Source organism: Peromyscus maniculatus, chromosome 3 (genome assembly GCF_049852395.1).
Source record: "Peromyscus maniculatus bairdii isolate BWxNUB_F1_BW_parent chromosome 3, HU_Pman_BW_mat_3.1, whole genome shotgun sequence".
NCBI classification, from domain to species: Eukaryota; Metazoa; Chordata; class Mammalia; order Rodentia; family Cricetidae; genus Peromyscus; species Peromyscus maniculatus.
In genome coordinates, this window is record NC_134854.1 from 79945141 (window position 1) to 79963900 (window position 18760).

An 18760-nucleotide genomic window follows, 5' to 3' on the forward strand; every position below is an offset into this window, starting at 1 on the left:
AGTAACGTAAACATCTACTATGACAGAGATCAGGAATGAAGAAAGGAGCTGAGAAGAAAAAACACGACAGTGCTCAACAGATACAAATATGTGCGAATAGGTGTTGTTGTTTTTGTTCCTCTGTCTCATGGAGCCGAGGCTGGTTTGACTTGCGACCGACCTCTATTTCCCATGTGCTAGGGTTACAGGCATAAGCCACCATGAAGGGATGAATATGGTCAACACTAGAATTTAAAAAAGCTTTCCATTTCAGGTTTATTTTCAGAGTTTCACACAGAATATCTGCAATGTCAGTGATACAGACACCAACAGTTTTCACATACTAAGTGCCGGACTTCCCTGGCAAGTATTCTTCCAGACAAAAGAACCAAAGGAAACACAATTTCAGGAGATGGTCTCATCACACTCCACCCAAAGTACAAAGCTGGCAGTGGTTAAAATCAGAGACACCATCAACCGAGACAGTGGCCTCTGAGCCTCCACACTCACCTGGTAAAGATGCCCAGAAACTGCACAACACCAAACTACAAAATCCACTTTGGAAAAGGAAGTTAACTTTCTAATTTTTGCCTTAAGATCATTTTTAATTGCTTTAAAAAAAATCTGGTGAGTATCATGATGGAGGCGGGAAGAAGGGGCAGCAGTTTATAGGTTCAACCCGTCTGCGGAGGAGAAGGCTCCCATCGGGAGGGAAGGGAGACTGCCAAGAGCAAGGATGTGTTATAAATAAGAGTCTTTCCTCAAGCTGGCCAGTGCTGGTTTCAGCTGCACCCGTGGGCGACGTCCTCTCACAAACGGTTTGTTTATAATGTCTTTTGTAAAATCGAGTTGACGACCTCCAGTGATTCTTCTTTTACTAAAACAATATCGTAAGAGTCCATGTATTTTTCTAAAAGCTCATCTACCTAATCAACAGAAGAACAAAAAATAAAATTAACATACAGAGAAAGGCAAATAATTTCAGTTTTAACCCCATAATGTTAGATCTGTAGGATACAAATCTAATTTCAAGAAAGTTTTGAAATACAAACATTCTCAAATTCTGTATAAAGGCAATCATTTTGTTTCCGATGAAGATTTGAAGTTTCTGAGGCAGGGTCTTGCTGTATTGGCTCACCCTGGCCTTCAGCTTTGAGTCATCCTGCCTCAGCCCCCTGATCTCTGGGACGACAGGCCTGCATCACTGTGGCTAGCTTACTCTCAGGCCTGACCCCGGGCAGGAAGTTTTCAACAGGTACTTTTCTCCCTAGATAGTTTCTTTCCACTCCAGCGGTTCCGACTTTGGCAACGCACGGAGACATTTTTGATACTCATGTCCAGGGAATGCTGCCCACTGCCACTCTGAGAATGTGACCTGCATGTATCACACAAGGCTGTGCTTCGTGTCTCCTCTATTCACTGCCAAAGGAGGGCAGTAAAATGACTTCCTCACGTGCCTTTGGCAATGTTTCATCCTAAGTTTTTAAAAAGAAAATTCAGCTACAGCACTGCACACTCACTCTGTCATTCAGATATCCAATTTTCAGAATGTGTTCAACGTTGGCCACGCCGTCTGCCATCCTCAAGTCCCCCTGGGAGTCCCCCAGCAGAATGATGTTGCTGTTGTCCTTCAGCTGGCTGAAATAGTCTGTATTCTTCAAGGCACCGTCGTGTTTGTTGAATACATGAATTAGTTCTCCTTTGAATCCTTTCAGCACTCCCTATGAAAATAGTTTAAAAAACAGCTGAAGAAAAACTTCATCATACTCATTGATGGTGTGTTTATGTATGCAGGCACACGTGGCAGTGAGTATTTGGAGGGTAAGGGACGACTTGGAGGAGCTGGCGCCCTCCTACCCTGTGCAGCTGGGGACTGAAATCCGTTGTCAGGCTTGGTGGGAAGAAGCACCTTTTGAGTACTGAGCCGTCTCTCTGGCTTGAAATAATGGGTTTTACATATTCTACTTGTTAGAACTTTTACATTTTATGATTCTAAATAGACGCCACTATTTATCTTATCTTTAAATTGGTCTTTGACTTGATTTCAAAACACAGAAGTCCATCACATGACAGGTGGGGCGGGCTCCAACACACAGCACATTCTCTACTTCAAATGGCAACTCAGCTAATCACGAATTCAATTTTTACTTGGCATTTTGTTCCTAGCCGAAGGATTCTACTTTATGTTTATTTTTACTGTTTTGGGTTTTTATTTTATTTTGCTTGAGGCTATGTGGCCCAGGCTTTGAACTCATGACCCTACCCTCAGCCTTCTGAACGCTGGGGTTGCATCATTCTCCAACATGCCCACAACATTTTACAGTTAACTCATTCAGAAAATGCCAGTATGATTCACTTTTCCCCACTTAAGATGTAGTCTTCAGGGGTGCACAGTTAAACTACTGTCACGCAAGTTTTGTGAACTTTAATATTAACTTATTAATAAGACTTTAAGGAGGGCATAAAACACACATACAACACTGAGGGAGCAAATGAATGAATCCCATTAATAGCCTGTCAGCATCATCTAATTTAACGACCATCTATCTGATATTATTAAAGAACATGTGAATTCACATGGCTAAAATACTTCAGATTGGAGAGTAGCCTTAAGGAATGAGTTCATATTCTTACATTTTCATCAAAATCCATGAAGTTGGATACTACTTTGACATTTGAATGATAAACTCCAGCTTGACGTATAACTTCTTCAAGCACGTCACCGATACCAGCCGAAAATATGAACACAGGGATGCTGTGCTGTTGAAGTTTACCAAAGAAATTCTCATATCCTTCCCTGCGAGAGGAGGCAGAGTGTTAGTGAGCAAGATCTCTCTCTCTGTCTCTCTCAGTCTCTCTCTGTCTCTCTGTCTCTCTCTCTGTCTCTCTCTCTCTCTCTCTCTCTCTCTCTCACACACACACACACACACACACACACACACACAAAGATATAAAGCAAAATATTTCTACCTATTTCTACAAATCATATTATCATTCGAAAACAATGACCAAGTCAAGAGCTGACTCTTTACCCTGCTATTAGTTCTAACAGAACAAGTTAGATGGTTTTAGACTCACAGCAAGCATGGATAAAAGCCTACAATTTACACCATTTAAAGGCAAGGGTCAAACCTGCAAAGGTCCCTGGGCGAGCTCGAAGGCCGCCTGCCCGAGGCCCTGCTGCTCTTCCTCCCTCCGCAAGAGCAGAGCAGCAAGCCTGGCTGTGCTCTTCCACCCGTCAGGGCTCCTTTCCAGACTGGCGAGCCCCACCATCCTTCCTTCTCTGGACGACCCGCTTCCCTTCACCAAATAGTTCATCCACTCATGTCACACATACAGTTAAATTCAGACGGAAGCAAGGCTACAGTGTTTTATCCCTCCCCTCTTACTACTGTCCTGTTCTTCCCCTTCCCTCCATTTATACCTCTTCTTCCCCATACCTCTATGTTCATATCAAATGTAGGTTTAAATGTAAATACATATTTATACTTAAGGCCACACCCTGAATATGAGAGAAAAGGTGTGGTATTTGTCTGTCTGAGCCTGGCTTATTTCTCTTAACATGATTATCTTCAATTCTATCCATTTTCCCCAAAATGAAATAATCTCATTCTTGTTTGTAAAACCTTAAACTCTCCTCTTTCCTTTCCACTCTCTACCAGCTCCAGGTTCAGTTAAAATCTTGGTACTTATGAGTGAACCACTCAATTGTCCTTACATTTCAACCTTTTCTTCTTGAAACATAATCACTTTATCACCCCAGGGGAAAAGGGATTGGGGGTAGTTTAGTGAGAGAGCGATTGCCCAATGGGGAGGCCCCAGGTTCAATCCCAGCATGGAGGGAAGGAAAACAACATCACCCTATTTGCCAAACAAGTAGAAAAAACTTAAGGCTGGTTAAAATACTGAAGTAAGTGTGATGATTTTCACAGTTATAACCTACACATTACAAATACTGTGTGTGGTATGCAGTCCTTGCTAAGCAGACCAAGTTGGCCTTCAGCTGGTTGTGATTCCCCCACCTCTGCCTCTTAAATATTATAATCGCAGGTTTTGACACCATGCCAAGCCTCACAAGTATTTTACCTATAAACTAAAAAAGTTTCCTTCCCTGTAAAGTTTTCAAAGCATGAGAACTCCGAAGGTAGATTCATGTAACCTTAGAAACAATTCTTAGTTGAAACCTTTCTAGCTTATAAATATTTCCTTTAAATTTCAGATCTTTCAAAACTGATTTCCTAAAGAACTTGAAAACAATAGTTACATCAGTCTCTACATTATTCTTAATTTTTTTTTTTAATTTTGGAGAAAGGGAATATGGAAATACAAATCATTACTTAAAACTTTTTTTTAAGATAGGGTTTCATGGCCGGGCGGTGGTGGCGCACGCCTTTAATCCCAGCACTCGGGAGGCAGAGCCAGGTGGATCTCTGTGAGTTCGAGGCCAGCCTGGGCTACCAAGTGAGCTCCAGGAAAGGCGCAAAGCTACACAGAGAAGCCCTGTCTCGAAAAACCAAAAAAAAAAAAAAAAAAAAAAAAAAAAAAAAAAAAAAAAAAGATAGGGTTTCATGTATCCCAAGCTGGCCTCAGACTTGCTATTTCATTCAGGATCTTCCTGTCTCTGGTTCCTAAGTGCTGGGACTACAGGCATGAGCCGCCATGCCCAGGTTTTAAAAAAATGATTTCAAATTTTATTTTATGTGGATAGGTGTTTTGCCTGCATGTATCTCTGTATATCAAGTGCATTCCTGGTGTCCATGGAGGCCAGAAAAGAGTGTTGGGTCCCCTGGAACTGGGGTTATAGATGGCTGTGAGCTGCCATGTGGGTGCTGGGAATCGAACCCTGGTCCTCTGGAAGAGCAGCCAGTGCTCTAATCAGCTGAGCCATCTCTCCAGCCCCTTACCATGCCAGTTTTACTCAGTGCTTGGACCACACAAAGAGCTGTGGGCAGGCAAGACAAGCACGCTGCTAACTGAGCTATACCCCAAGCCTAACAGCCCTAACCTACAGTTCTTCTTATCTCACCACTATTCATTTTCTTACACTGATGTGTTTTAATTATTTTATGGAATAATGCGGTTGCTTATCTTAATTAAAACACATAATTGAATATATACAATAGTAGTTAATTCTGGAGACAATAAAAACAAAACCCAGGAGACTTACTTGAGCATGACATCAGAGTCCGCCACAATCTCTTTAAGTTTGGCTTTTGGTATGCCTTGTTCAACAAGCAAACCATGTGATTTAGTATACCTGGAGTTAGGACCAAAAAAGGGGAGAGAGACAGTTAAAATATTGAAACGATTATCTTCATTGCAAAGCGTTCCTGTGTGGACTTAACTCTGAGACTAAGGAGCTTAAAATGGGTGATGGTGTTTCCCCCGATGTCAGATCTCACAAACCCAGGCCCCCTGTAACTACGTCAGTGAGGCAAACCAGGAGACAGCTGCAAGCTTTCCTCCGAGAGTCAATCCAACCTGGGCCGGCAAGCTCCTTGCTCCTTTCATCGGCTTGCAGTTTACATTTCCCTGAAATCTCTAAGTACGGGAACGCTGCCTAGTGTAAGAGAGAATTCCTTGGTAGGAAAGTGTTCTGCATAGGCTGGCCTGCTTCACTCTTACACAGATGGCCACAGCAGCACAGGATGATGTGCCGTTAGAACTCAGCTCCTTACGATGGAACTCCCTTCTCCCATGAAGAACGGGAACCTTCACCTAGTAACTGAGCATGCCCAGAATATTAAAGTGATTCCTTCCTTTCTCCAGCTCTCCCCCTTTCCCCTTGTGAGACAGCTTAACGCTGGAAAGCCCTCCTGGGCCGATACTCCCTGTGCAACCTGGAAACAATCCCTCTGACTCAGCTTTAAGTTCTGGGATTGCAGGTGCACACACTATGCTGTCTCAGGAACCGGAGCTTATTCCACCCCCAGATAAACCTAACTGCAAACAGTTCTTTCTCCACCTAGAAATCTCTCTAACTTTTCCAAACCAGCTCCAGTTTTGATCCTGCAGGTAGGTAGAGAAAGTCTCTCCCCAGCATTCACTACCACACACAGGTGAGCTGTCCATGCTCCCCGTCAGCTACCGGGAATATTCCTGGCCTCTTTAAAATTTCAAAGCAGTGTTGCCACTCAAATCAAAGCACTTTCCACTTCTGGGAATGCTTCTCTGCACCTCTACATTTGCCGAGGTTTATCTTGTCCAGGAGCTCCACACAAAGCCCTCTCTGAGGTCTACTCGGATGCTGCAGCGTGATGAACACAGTCAACACCAGAGGCCAGGGCTCCAGGTTGGGGCAGGCGTGGCGTGACGCTTTGTGCTTAGGTCATGTCTTGTCTAAGATGCTTTAAAGTAAAGACCTGGCTTTAAGACTTACATGCCAGGCCTTTTATTGACTCTCACTGCATGCCGTCTTGAGACCAATCACAAGCTGTTAATTCACCGTGGCGACTCTAGGTTTTCTGTACTCACTGTCGTGTGTCTAGCTGCACACATTAAAGAGGAGAACGGGCCACGACTGGGCGTTCTGCATTCCCAGCGTTAACTGGGCGGCTGCATTCCCAGCACCGCAGTGACCCACCACCCCAGAGGCACTCACCACTCTACCATATAAGGGAACTTCTCTTCCACAGTGAGGTCAGGATCAACTTCAATAGCGTAATATCGCTCCTTCAGCTGCAGTAACTAGGAGGAAACAGTAACTTAGTTGTGAGGATTACAGAGTTCTGTCACTTACCTGACTATTACAGAAAACAATGTAAACAATAAAAGACAATGGGGGCCTTTAAGCTACTTTTCAGTAAAGATTAAAACTGGAGATGGTTTGCTCTTCGGTTACATATAATTAGATACAGCCGCGGAAACCACTTTACTTCCAAGTCAGCAATTCAGAATGTCGTTAGAAAAAATGGGAGGTTTATTTCCAGGCTTGGCTCTGCTGGTGCTGTGGACTGAACGTAAGGCATCGGACATGCTCGGCAGGTGATCTCACCGACCTGCCACTGAGCCATGGTCCAGCCCTAGCTTACTTTCTATTTTGGGCCAGGTTCTGTGCTAAGTTACCCAGGTGGCTTTGAACCTTCAAATCCTTCTGCCTCAGCCTAAGTAGCAGGATTACAGGCCTGAACCATCAGACCTGACAACAAGTTCAGTCCTGAAATCAAAGTAATTAACTTCGATAGGCACCCTGAGTTGCCCTGTTAAGATGGAGGCAGGCACCCCAGGAACACCCTGATCAGTTTAAGAAGGGAAATTAGCACGAGACTAAAGCACCTTTGCCTTCCCAGTTAATGTAAGGACCCAGAGTATTCTAATAACAACTTCTAACACTGGTTGTGCTGGTGATGGTTGCACACCCTGTAATCAATCCTAGCACTTGGGAGGTCAAGGAACAGGAGCTCCACGTTTTCCTCAGCTAGCCAGTGAGTTCAAAGCTAAATGAGACATCCTGTCTTGAAGAAAAAAAACAAAAGCCAGGATAGAATTCTTACAATAAACCTGATATTTATTGACTGCTTACTATGTGCCAGATATGACTATAAGCACTTAGCATTCATTTCAGTTCTTTCGGGGGCTGAGGGTGGTTGGAGGATAAGGTCTCACCGTGTAGCTAAGGCTGGCCCTCAACTTGAAATCATCTCCCCTCAGTACTCTAGTCTGGGATTATATGTGTATGTCATTGTGGTAATATATTGTGTCCCCCAATATATTGTGCACCCTAATAAACTTATCTGGGGTCAGAGGACAGAACAGCCACTAGATAGACATAGAGGACAGAAAATGGTGACACTCACACCTTTAATCCTATCACGTGGGAGGCAGAGATCCATGCAGATCTCTGTGAGTTCAAAGCCACACTGGAAACGGCCAGGCATGGTGACACATGCCTTTAATCCTAGGAAGTGATGGCAGAAAGCAGAAAGGTATATAAGGCATGAAAACCAGGAACTAGCCTGGTTAAGCTTTTAGGCTTCTGAGCAGCAGTTCAGCTGAGATCTATGAAGCTTCCAGTCTGAGGAAACAGGATCAGCTGAGGAATTGGTGAGGTGAGAAAGCTGTGGCTTGCTCTGTTTCTCTGATCTTCCAGCTTCACCCCAATATCTGACTCCAGGTTTGTTTTTATTAATAAGACTCTTTAAGATTTATGCTACATGCCATCATGCCTAGCTTTTGACATTCATTTCTGTCTGAGTAAAACTAATCAGCTGAGACAATGAAGGATTAACTATGCATTCGAAATGACTTGATACTTACCTTTCTACGACATTCGTCTGTAACAAGTTTACAGTTGTCAATGATATCTGGAGGGGGGAAGAGGGGGGAGAGAGAAAGGGGGGAGAGAGAGAACAGCATAGGCATTAAAGAAAATATTCTGGTTGATACTACCACTAATAAAGATACCTTGCTTTTTTTATTTTTAAAACCCAAGTCGATTACTGTGGTTACTGCAATTGTTGGTCTCAATGCTGTAATTCAAATGGCATTGCTACAGGAGGTAATGGTTTCAAAATGTGAGATTTAGTAATTCTTCACATACAGTACTGAGCTAGACAGTTCAAGACCTTCAAACAATCTATTATGTTTCCATTTTCATCTTCCTTTTTAATACACAGAAGCAGCAAATACATCTTGGCATATATCATTTTCCTTTTCTTTCTATTTTGAGACAGGGTGTCCTGGTTAGATTTAAACATAACACAAACTAAAGTCACCTGGGAAGAGGGAACATCAATTGAGGAATTGCATCCAACGGACTGGCCTGTGGCCATGTCTGCGGGGCCTTTTGCTTGATTAATAAGTGATGTGGAAAGGCCCAGTCCACTGTGGGGGATTCTACCCGACAAGGTGGTCTTGGGTGGTGTAAGAAAGCGAGCTGAGCAAGCCAGTGCGCCTCCCTGGTTTCTGCTTCAGTTCCTGGTGTGATTTCCCTCGGTGATGGGCTGCAATCTGAAAGCCAAATATACCCGTGCTTTCCCCAAGTCGGTTCTGGTCTCTGTTTTACTGAAACAGTGGGAACCCAACTAGGACAGAAGGTCTCATGGAGCCCAGGCTGGTTTTGAATTCAGGATCCTTCTGCGTCCACTGCTCCACTGCTGGGATTATAGGCACAAACCAGCCATACCCAGTTTATGCCGTCTTAAAGAGACTGAACCTCTAGGGCCTCATGCATGTAAGGCCACCACTCTTTTGAGCTACATCCCCAGACACGAAAGATACCATTTTTTTTAAAGGATGATACTTCATGTAAAATATTTCCTCTCAAAGTTTTATTTATGATTAATAAATCAGGTAAGATAAGATCAAGTCATATCTGTTTTGAGTTCTTTTCATTTAATGTTATGCTCTGTATTTTTCATATAATTAAAGCTCCATAAATACCACTCACAATGGTTGTACAATTTTTCCAGTGTTAAATTGTTTTCAGTTGCCTTCTAAACTGTTGTCATTATAAATCATTTCATTCTGTGTTGTCACAAATCAATGTCAAAGCTTTGTACATGCCTGGCCAGTGCCCTACTACCGAGCTACATCCTTGACCCAGAGTGTGCCTGCTGGTTTTCTGTCAACTCCAACACAAGCTGGGGTCACCTGGGAAGAAGGAACCACGGTTGAGAAAATGCCTCCATCAGACTGGCCTGTGGGCAAGCCTGTGGCATTTCTTGATTGACGGTTGATGTGGAAAGCTCACCATGGGTGGTTCCACCCCTGGCTGTGTAGGCTGAGCAAGCATCAGGAGAGCAAGCTGGTAAACAACACTCCTCCAGAGTCTCTGCCTGAGTTCCTGCCCTCCGGTTCCTGCCTGAGCCTGTCTTAGCGTCCCTCTACACTGGACTGCAACTGCAAGCAAAATACCACCCCCCCTGCCAAGTTGCTTTTGGTCACAGTGTTTACAATATCAATAGAAACCTAACTAATAAACAACATTTGATAAATGTCACTTTTTAGGTTATCCCAAAATTTAAAACCTTTTCAGTTATTTCTTGGGTAATAAATAGACTATATAGTGAGAAATATTTTGAAGTCTTCATCCATTCCCTTTATTTCCAAAAACATATATAAAAATAGCCATTCACCTAAGATGAATGAGAACCATTCCCCAAAACCTAACAAGAAAAAGCAAGTCTCTTCACTTTTAACATCAAAAAGAGAAAAGGAAAAACAAAAACCCCCAGTCATCTCATTGATAAGTATTTACCATTACATTCATTTACTTAAGAGTATCACACTTACTATGACATGTTGGGCATCTTTTTCCATTGTAGGAAAACCTACTTAGTGTCATATCAAAGTCTGTTATTATCTGTGAGAAAAAGAAGGCAAAATGTAAGTAAGTTCACCACAATCCTAAGCTCACTGTGCTAAGCAAATACACATCCTGGAGCCTTTCCACTGAGGTCCCTGGGAAGTTCCTCATCTAACCCTGCAACACACTGAATTAAATGATTATATTTTTCAATTAAAAATTATGTGTGTGCACACACCATGCTCTGGTGTGTGTGTGTGTGTGTGTGTGTGTGTGTGTGTGTGAGAGAGAGAGAGAGAGAGAGAGAGAGAGAGAGAGAGAGAGAGAGAGAGAGAGCAAGTGAGCGCACATCACGATCTGGGTGTGTGTGTATGTGTAGTATGTGTGTGCACACCATGCTCTAGGGTGTGTGTGTGTGTGAGGACATCTTCCAAGAGTCGAGAATTCTCGCCTTCCCCCTTGCTGAGGTGGGGTCTCCTTTGTTTCTGCTGCCCTGCTCTGGATTTCACTCAAAGAGATAATAAATTAGCTGTTGGGCAGTTCAAATAGCAAAGGATTTCTTATAATGAAGTTGGACTAAATAACTTCTTCATTCATTTATTTGTTTATTTTTATTTTGTGTATACCAGTGTTTTGCCTGCATGTATGTCTTTATGATGGTGTCCAATCCCCTGCAACTGGAGTTACTGACAGTTGTGAGCTGCCATATGGGTGCTAGGAATTAAACCCAGGTCCTCTGGAAGAGCAGTCAGTGCTCTTAACCGCTGAGCCATCTCTCCAGCCCCCTCCTTCACATTTAGTCTGTAATTCTCTCCTTTCTGGGATGATACATGCTCATGATCTTGAGAGTTGGAAACAAATAAAAATGTTCCAAACAACATCAAACCATAAAAACCCCAGACCAACAGTGAGAGAGAAATGTGTGAAACTCAACTATGCCCTCATAAAGTTTCATTTTAATTTGACAATGACTCAGTTAATTAAAATATAGAATAACTTGAAACTATACCCTTTTACATAGTATTCCTGAAATGGTTTAACATCTGTTATTAGTATTAGTTACCTTAGAACTTAATACTAAAAAAAGGCCCAGCCGGGCGGTGGTGGCGCCACGCCTTTAATCCCAGCACTCGGGAGGCAGAGCCAGGCGGATCTCTGTGAGTTCAAGGCCAGCCTGGGCTACCAAGTGAGTTCCAGGAAAGGCGCAAAGCTACACAGAGAAACCCTGTCTCGAAAAACCAAGAAAAAAAAAAAGGCCCAAGTGAGAGGTCTGGCCGAACTCAATGGGAGAATTAGTGCTTAGCTCCACAGGTCTTGGGTTTAATCTCCACCACGTTTGATCATGGCTCATGTGCTGTCTCTGTCTCAAGGCATTCCTTTTTGTTTTCAAATAGATTATTCCATGTATTTAGACCAACTCTAGATAACAGTTTTTAGATTTTACACTCCCAAAGTATAGGCAACAACAACAACAAAAATCCCATTACTAAGGTTTTATCAAAACAGGAGATTAATAAGTTTGCTTCCCCCGTGCAGTTGCTAGGGACCGGACCCATGGCTTTATCCAGGCCCTGCCACACTCCATTGCTAACCCAGACAGATGAGTCTGCTTCAATTTTTCAATGTGGCTTAAAATTTCTATACAATATATTTTGATCATAATCTTCCACTTCCTTAGCTCTTCCTAGATCTTTCCCACCTCCATGCTTTTGTGCTCTCTTTCTCAACAAACAAAAATAAAAATAAAAACGAAGAAACTAAAATATCCAACCCAACCTGAATATGGAGTGTGTTTTATGTTGCCAACTACTTCTGGGTGGGGGCTGCCCTGGAGTATGGCGGACAGACCCAGAACCTTCCACTGGAGAGCACCGACCCCCCCCCCCCCCAGCAGCTATCAATGGCTTCAAAAGCGTAAGTCACCTGGAGTTTGGCAGCTCCTCCTTTAATGAGACCACAGATAATTTCTTCTACTCTTGTAGGGTTCTTGATGCGAACTGAGCTTTTCTGGAATTCTGGCATCTAAAAAGTGAATAGAAATGAACTACTTCACTTTTCCCAATTCATTTACTATCAAGAAGCTTGTATTAAAAAGTATAAAAATGCTGAGACATTATTTTTTAAAAAGTCACCATATAAAACTACCATTATTATATACACACACACAAAAATTAAAACACATAACTAGTTTCCATGTAGAAAATTAAGATAAAATTACGAGCCAGGTGGTGGTGGCGCACACCTTTAATCCCAGCAGAGCCAGGCAGATCTCTGTGAGCTCAAGGCCAGCCTGGTCTACAAAGTGAGTTCCAGGACAGGAAACCCTGTCTTGAAAAACAACAACAACAACAACAACAACAACAACAACAACAACAACAACAAGCAAAATAAGCCCCTCCTCCCCAAAGGCCAGAACATTTCCCAAAGACTGGAAGATACCAACAGAGGCACACATGACAGGGAAAGGGAACTACATTCAGATACTGTTCATGAAATACCTACATTTAATTGGACTCCTCCCTCTCCCTTTTTTTGTAGGGGAAGGAAAGACACTGGGAATCAAGTCGAGGGATTCTCAAATGCATGTGTTCTACTCCATCTATAACCATTACACACTTTAAAAGCCATATCTTAAAACACTATAGGATCACCTGCAATGCACCAGATCTTGGCACTTTTAACTTAACGAGACCTCATTCGTCTTAAGGAGGGGGAGATGGCTAAGTCCATAACGTACTTGCTGCACTTTATGAGCTGGGATCCCTGGGCGTGTTCATTAGGAAGCCCAGTAGCTTCAGATTTAGTGAGGAGCAATAGAGGATGGTATCCAATGGTGATCTCTGGCCTCCACATGTACCAGCACACCAAGACCACACCCTCAAGCCCCAATGGATTAAGTTTGAGACAAGAGTTAATTGGCACATATCTTTCTTTCTTTATTCACCCCGACATTTACAGAATAAATACTGTGTGTTTACTTTTCGAAGCACACTCCTGCTAGAGACTAGATGTGATGTGGGCTGATACTTTCTTTCCTGCTGAGTATGAAGGACCACTGCTGCTTTAGAGGACCCCTTCTGCAGCTCCCTTACAAAAACCTTAGCTGAGAAGAGCATATACTTGATTCAATAGCTAAACCCATTGGAGCTGCTGAAATGGCTCAGTGGTTAAGAATGCTTGCTGCTTTTGCAGAGGACCTGTGTTCCCAGCAGCCATGCTGGATGGCTCACAACTGTTTGTAACTCCTCCTTCAGGGGATTTAAACCCTCTTCTGGCCTCTGTACCTGTACTTACATGCAAGTACTCCTTCTCCTACATACACATAATTAATTTTTAAAAAATCTTTAAAAACACCGTAGCTCATTACAGTGAGAGAGAGTAAACAAAGCATTATGTTGCCACAATATTTTCACCAAGAAAATGGAGCATTTTATTTTATACTCAATATAAATCAAGCAAGTCATGCTCTCAAGGTTTAGCTAACAAGAATAGCAGTGTTTCATATCTTTAATCCCACAGCACTTGGGAGCCAGAGGCAGTTGGATCTCTGACTTCAAGGCTAACCTGGTCTACAGACCAAGTTCCAGGGCAGTCAGGGCTACACAGAGAAACTCTTGTTTCAAAACCAAACAAACAAAAAAATATTAACTAAGACCACTTGGTGGCGCCCATCAACCACCCTGATTCTATCAGGTCTTCCCCTACATTTTACATATGGTATATTATAAAACGTTTTTCTTTTTAAAAAATCATCAATTATGATAATTGCTAGCCTCTTATTTATTTTCAGTAACAAGCAAATTGAAAACTCAAATTGCTTTAGAACTTTTTTTTCTTAACCATTACACATCAAAGAGAAGCAATGGCTCGGGGGCATCATCCTTGCTGGTAACGGAGGATAAACAACCATTCATTTCAAGAAGGCAATCAGGGAGCACTCAAGTGACTCTGGAGGAATGGACAGGTTACGACAAAAAAACACTGGCAGCTCCGCCCTTTCGAGAACAGAGAAGGGTGGACGATGCAGGTGGGAGAAATACAGAGGCTGCGGCTCATGGGTAGAGTCCTAACCTAACATCTACAAAACCCTGGGTTCAATCCCAGCAAAAGAAAGGCAGAAACACAAGCAGACAAAGTCATCTATAGATTCACCCCACTCCGGCTGAAACACACAGTTTAACCGATGTCTATTGAATCAAAGGTTACAGGGTTCACGGAAGTGTACATTTTGTGGTATTGTGTACTAGTTAAAGAATAAAAGAGTGTTTACTCATTTATTTTCTTTTGATTATTCTTTTAAAGACAAGGATCTCCTGTCTAGCCCTGGCTGGCCCAGCACACCCTGTGTAGCCCGTAAACTGGCGTTGAATTTGTGGCGACCCTCTTGGGTCAGCCTCCAGGAAACTGGGATTACAAACAGGCACACGCTACCACGACTGGCTCCAAGGAGCTGTGTCATGGGGACTGTGGAAAGCTGATGGTATGTTTTCGCCAATGTACCGACATATGTCCCTTCCACGGCCTCAGTACCACTATACATAGAACACGGCTGCTTCCCGGGCATTTTCAGGAACCTCACACACCTTTTGTCATGCATAAAGTTGGTAGTTTCACACCATTTATTTACACAATCATTTTTTACATAACAGTCTCACTAGCTTCAAACTAAGTACGTAGCCAAGATGACCTTGAATTCCTGATCTACCTGTTTCCACTTGGCCGGCAATGGGACTACAAGTGTAGACCACGTTTGGGTTTTATGTGGTGTTGGGGACTGAACTGAGAGCTTCCAACTGACCTACATCCCCAGCCATTTTGCCCCCTTTCTTTTTCTTAAATTCTTTTTTAAGTCTGCTTGGCTGCCCTGCCTGACTCCATCCATCCATCCATCCATCCATCCATCCATCCATCCATCCATCCATCCACCCACCCACCCATCCATTTCTCCATATAGTCGTGTGTGTGTGTGTGTGTGTGTGTGTGTGTGTGTGTGTGTGTGTGTCTGCGTGTGTTAGAGGACAACTTTTAGGAGTCAGTTCTTCCCTTACACTGTCATGCTTGGTGGCAAAAACCCTTACCCACTGAGCCTTTTCACTAGTCCTGAATGTCTGCTCACTTTAAACTACACTTAGAATATTTCGTTCTGCATGGCTTACACAGGAGAGTGCCAAGGAATACAGAAAAGAATGGGAATCCAGCTGAGGTAGAGCATGCCTGTAATCTCTGCCTCAGGAGCCAGAAGCAGAACCAGGGGTTCAAGCTCATCACTAGCTACAAAGTGACTTCAACTAGCCTGAGTCACAGAGACCCAGTCTCAAAGAACAAAATCCAAACCACACATGTAAAAAGACAGGAAGGGAATAGGCATATGTAGTGCACTGTAATGTAATCTCAACATTACCCCTCGAAGGGCTGAGACAGGAGGATCTCACACCCCTGACATACAAGCACAACGAGACATCATGTTCAAAAAAAGGAAAAACAAAACAGCAGCCACAGCAAACTCACCAGAACCTAGCCATCATTTTATGTTAAGAACTACAAAATGTATTACATTTCAAGCATAATAATTTCAAAGATATTTGAGAATCAATTCAGTAGGTACTTGAGATTTTATCATTTGTGTGCCAAGCATCATGAAGAAAGTCCCGTATAAAACTCCAGTCCCACAACTGTATAGCTAAGGAGGAAAAATTGGAGAAGATTCACCGTTCACAAGTGGAGCTGCAAGTATTCACATACCCACCATTGTCAAATGGACGGCAGACTCCTGATTAGTCATTTCTTGGTTATCCAGTCTTCTGGATTTCCCCAGGTGATGTCACAGCAAGAGAGGGGGAAAAAAGGTACACGTGACACACTTACATTTGAGGCTCTTAATGTATGCTAAGGACATATGAAGATGGTATTTTAGTATGATTTAAATACCAAGGAATTTGCAGGCTGCTTGCTCAGCAAAGGATTTCCTTTATTAAGTAGTTTTTTCTAAGAACTAAAGTAGTACTAATAAGTTTGAATAAAGAGGTAAAATGGACTACACGTTTGCAATAAGACTTTACTACAAGATTTGTTAAAAAAACAAAAACAAAAACAAGACAGGGTCTCCCTCTGTAGTCTAGGCTTGCCTTGAACTCCTGGGTAACCTCCTGCCTCAACCTCCTTCTGTTGTGGAATTATTGGTGTGAACCATCATGTTTGGCTGTTGTGGATATCGCTTTGTATAAATAAAACACTGATTGGCCAGTAGCCAGACAGAAAGTATAGGTGGGACTAAGGAGAATTGAGGGAACAAGAAGGCAGACAGGGAGACACTGCCAGCCGCCACCATGACAAGCAGCATGTGAAGATGCTGTTAAGCCACGAGCCACCTGGCAAGGTATAGATTTATAGAAATGGATTAATTTAAGATATTACACTTGATCTTAGCTAAAAGGCCGAGAAGCGATGGATTAATTTAAGATATAAGAACAGTTAGCAAGAAGCCTGCCACGGCCATACAGTTTTTAAATAATATAAACATCTGTGTGTTTATTTTATAAGTGGGCTGTCAGACTGCCAGGGCTTGGTGGGACCCGGAGAAAAAACTTGAACTACATTTGGCTTTGCAAGTATATATTATCAACACTTATTGTACAAAAAGGGTAAGAAAAGTGTGTTGATAGTGCCAAATCTATATAGGAATTAAAAGAAGAAACATAATATACAAAAGTATTTTTCCTTCAATATTTATTCACCCACTGTGTCTATTTAGTGTTGCCCAAATGTGCATGTGCATGAGGTCACCCACTGGAGTGTGGGAGCTACCAGTGGTCAAGTGTGTATGTGCATGAGGTCACCCACTGGAGTGTGGGAGTCATCAGTGGTCAAGTGTCTGGGGAAAAGTGACCTCCTCCAGCAGCCATCAACTGTAAATGGTTCCTCAGCTCGAGGTGAGTTTGAGGGAGCCCTTCCCCCTCCACACTCAATTTTCTTACATTAAAATTTTTCTCTGTGTAAGTCTGTGTTGTGTTTGCACTTAGCACAGTGTCTGCGACAAAGTCAGAACACGTGTCTGTCAAATGAAATGAGCATTTTTTTTAAGGAGGCTGCTGGGTAAATTTTATATCCACTAAATCAAAAGAAAATATCTCTTATAATTATTCTGGTTTTGTCCTATAGTACAAATCTTAGAGAAGATTACTAATTTTCCCCACAATGACTTTAATTTTACTTTACTCCAGGTAAGCAAAAATTTAATGGTCAAAACCCTGTTTTAGAAGAGCTGGAGATGTAGCTCAGTGGTAGAGGACTTGCCTAGAATGTAGTCCTGGACTTCATCTTCAGCATGACACAAAAATAGAAATCAATAAAGATTAAGAAAAAAGCCAGTGGGAGCTGGAGACATCTCAGCCATTAAGAATGTGCACTACTCCTGCAAAGGATGGAGTTCCATGTCCAGCACCCACATCAGACCCTTCCCAACTGACTGACAGATAGTGCTGATCGCCCAGTGGCAATCCTCCTGCCTTCTTGTTTCAAATGCTGGGATTACAGGCAAACAACCATACACTCAGCAGCTGCTGGCTTTTAGTACATCACATATGCTCCGCTAAGGTCAACCCAGGAGCTTTCCTTCTTCCGAGTGCTCACCAATGTGACCAAATTTAACCTCCACTCTCTGAAGTAAACCCGTGTGAATGGGATACTGCAGTGTCCACACCTCGTCTTGAGACCTGTACTGTTATAAAAGTGGAAACACACAGAGAAAGACATAGTGTCAGCATTCTGGGACTCTCTGAAAGAAGATACCGAGTATCAGGGCAGAGTATTTTTAACCAGCAGTGCTGTAAGCCTACACCTGGTACATATAAAGTTCCAGCTTGTTCTGCCAACAGTCATCTGTGGCAGACGCTTCAAGAGAAGAGCTGCTGGAGAACACAGCCAGTGCAGAAGACACACTCAAAAATAGAAAGCTCTACCCTTGAACTATGAACTCTCTTTGAAGGAAGTTATAAAGTCTTTAAATTTGGAACCTTGAAATATGAACTAGAAAAATTTGCAAACCAGAAAACAATTACTTTGTGTACTTTCAGTATGAACTTAGGGTTTCTAAGGTCGTTAACACAGAAATGTGTAGAACAAGGCTAAAGAATGAAGCAAGAGGTAAGAACTTCACTTAAATTTGTTATGTAAGAATTTTAGTTACCGTATGTCATTCTGAGGCTATAGTTTTTAAAAATCAATAAGATGGGCAATCTGTCTACAATAGCAATTTATTTGGTTTAAAAGAGACTTTAAAGTATCTTAGTGTAAACTGAGTATCTTTAAAGGCTTGTTGCACTGTCTCATAGGAAAGTAGAAAAAATAAATTGATTAACATGACTTATAAATAGTGACTCTTTAGTTTTGATGTTTGCGGAAACATGAAAATTACAATGATAAGGTAATGAAACTTTACATGGTACACCGTGTTGTGTCTCTTACCCGAGAAAATGTACATCTTATTATAATAAGGAAAGGGCTCCTGCAACAGTATTAACTGTTCCTGGTAAATTC

At 42.4% G+C, this 18760-nt stretch overlaps 1 protein-coding gene across 4 annotated transcripts in view; it reads right to left on the bottom strand.

Annotated features, from left to right (window-relative positions):
• Nucleotides 1–230: 230 nt before the first annotated feature.
• Nucleotides 231–18760, bottom strand: part of Nt5c3a (5'-nucleotidase, cytosolic IIIA) — a 39937-nt gene continuing 21407 nt past the window's right edge. For 2 of the 4 annotated variants that reach the window (XM_042273412.2, XM_042273413.2), the window contains exons 2-10: nt 15972–16026; nt 12149–12247; nt 10213–10282; nt 8236–8282; nt 6581–6666; nt 5147–5236; nt 2614–2776; nt 1500–1700; nt 231–905 (exon numbers count right to left, since the gene is read on the bottom strand). In XM_042273412.2, coding sequence (XP_042129346.2) covers nt 804–905; nt 1500–1700; nt 2614–2776; nt 5147–5236; nt 6581–6666; nt 8236–8282; nt 10213–10282; nt 12149–12247; nt 15972–16007 — 894 coding nt within the window. In that variant the 5' untranslated portion in view covers nt 16008–16026 and the 3' untranslated portion in view covers nt 231–803. The remainder of the gene's footprint in view (nt 906–1499; nt 1701–2613; nt 2777–5146; nt 5237–6580; nt 6667–8235; nt 8283–10212; nt 10283–12148; nt 12248–15971; nt 16027–18760) is intronic. The other 2 variants (XM_042273415.2, XM_076566860.1) reach the window with 1 other exon arrangement.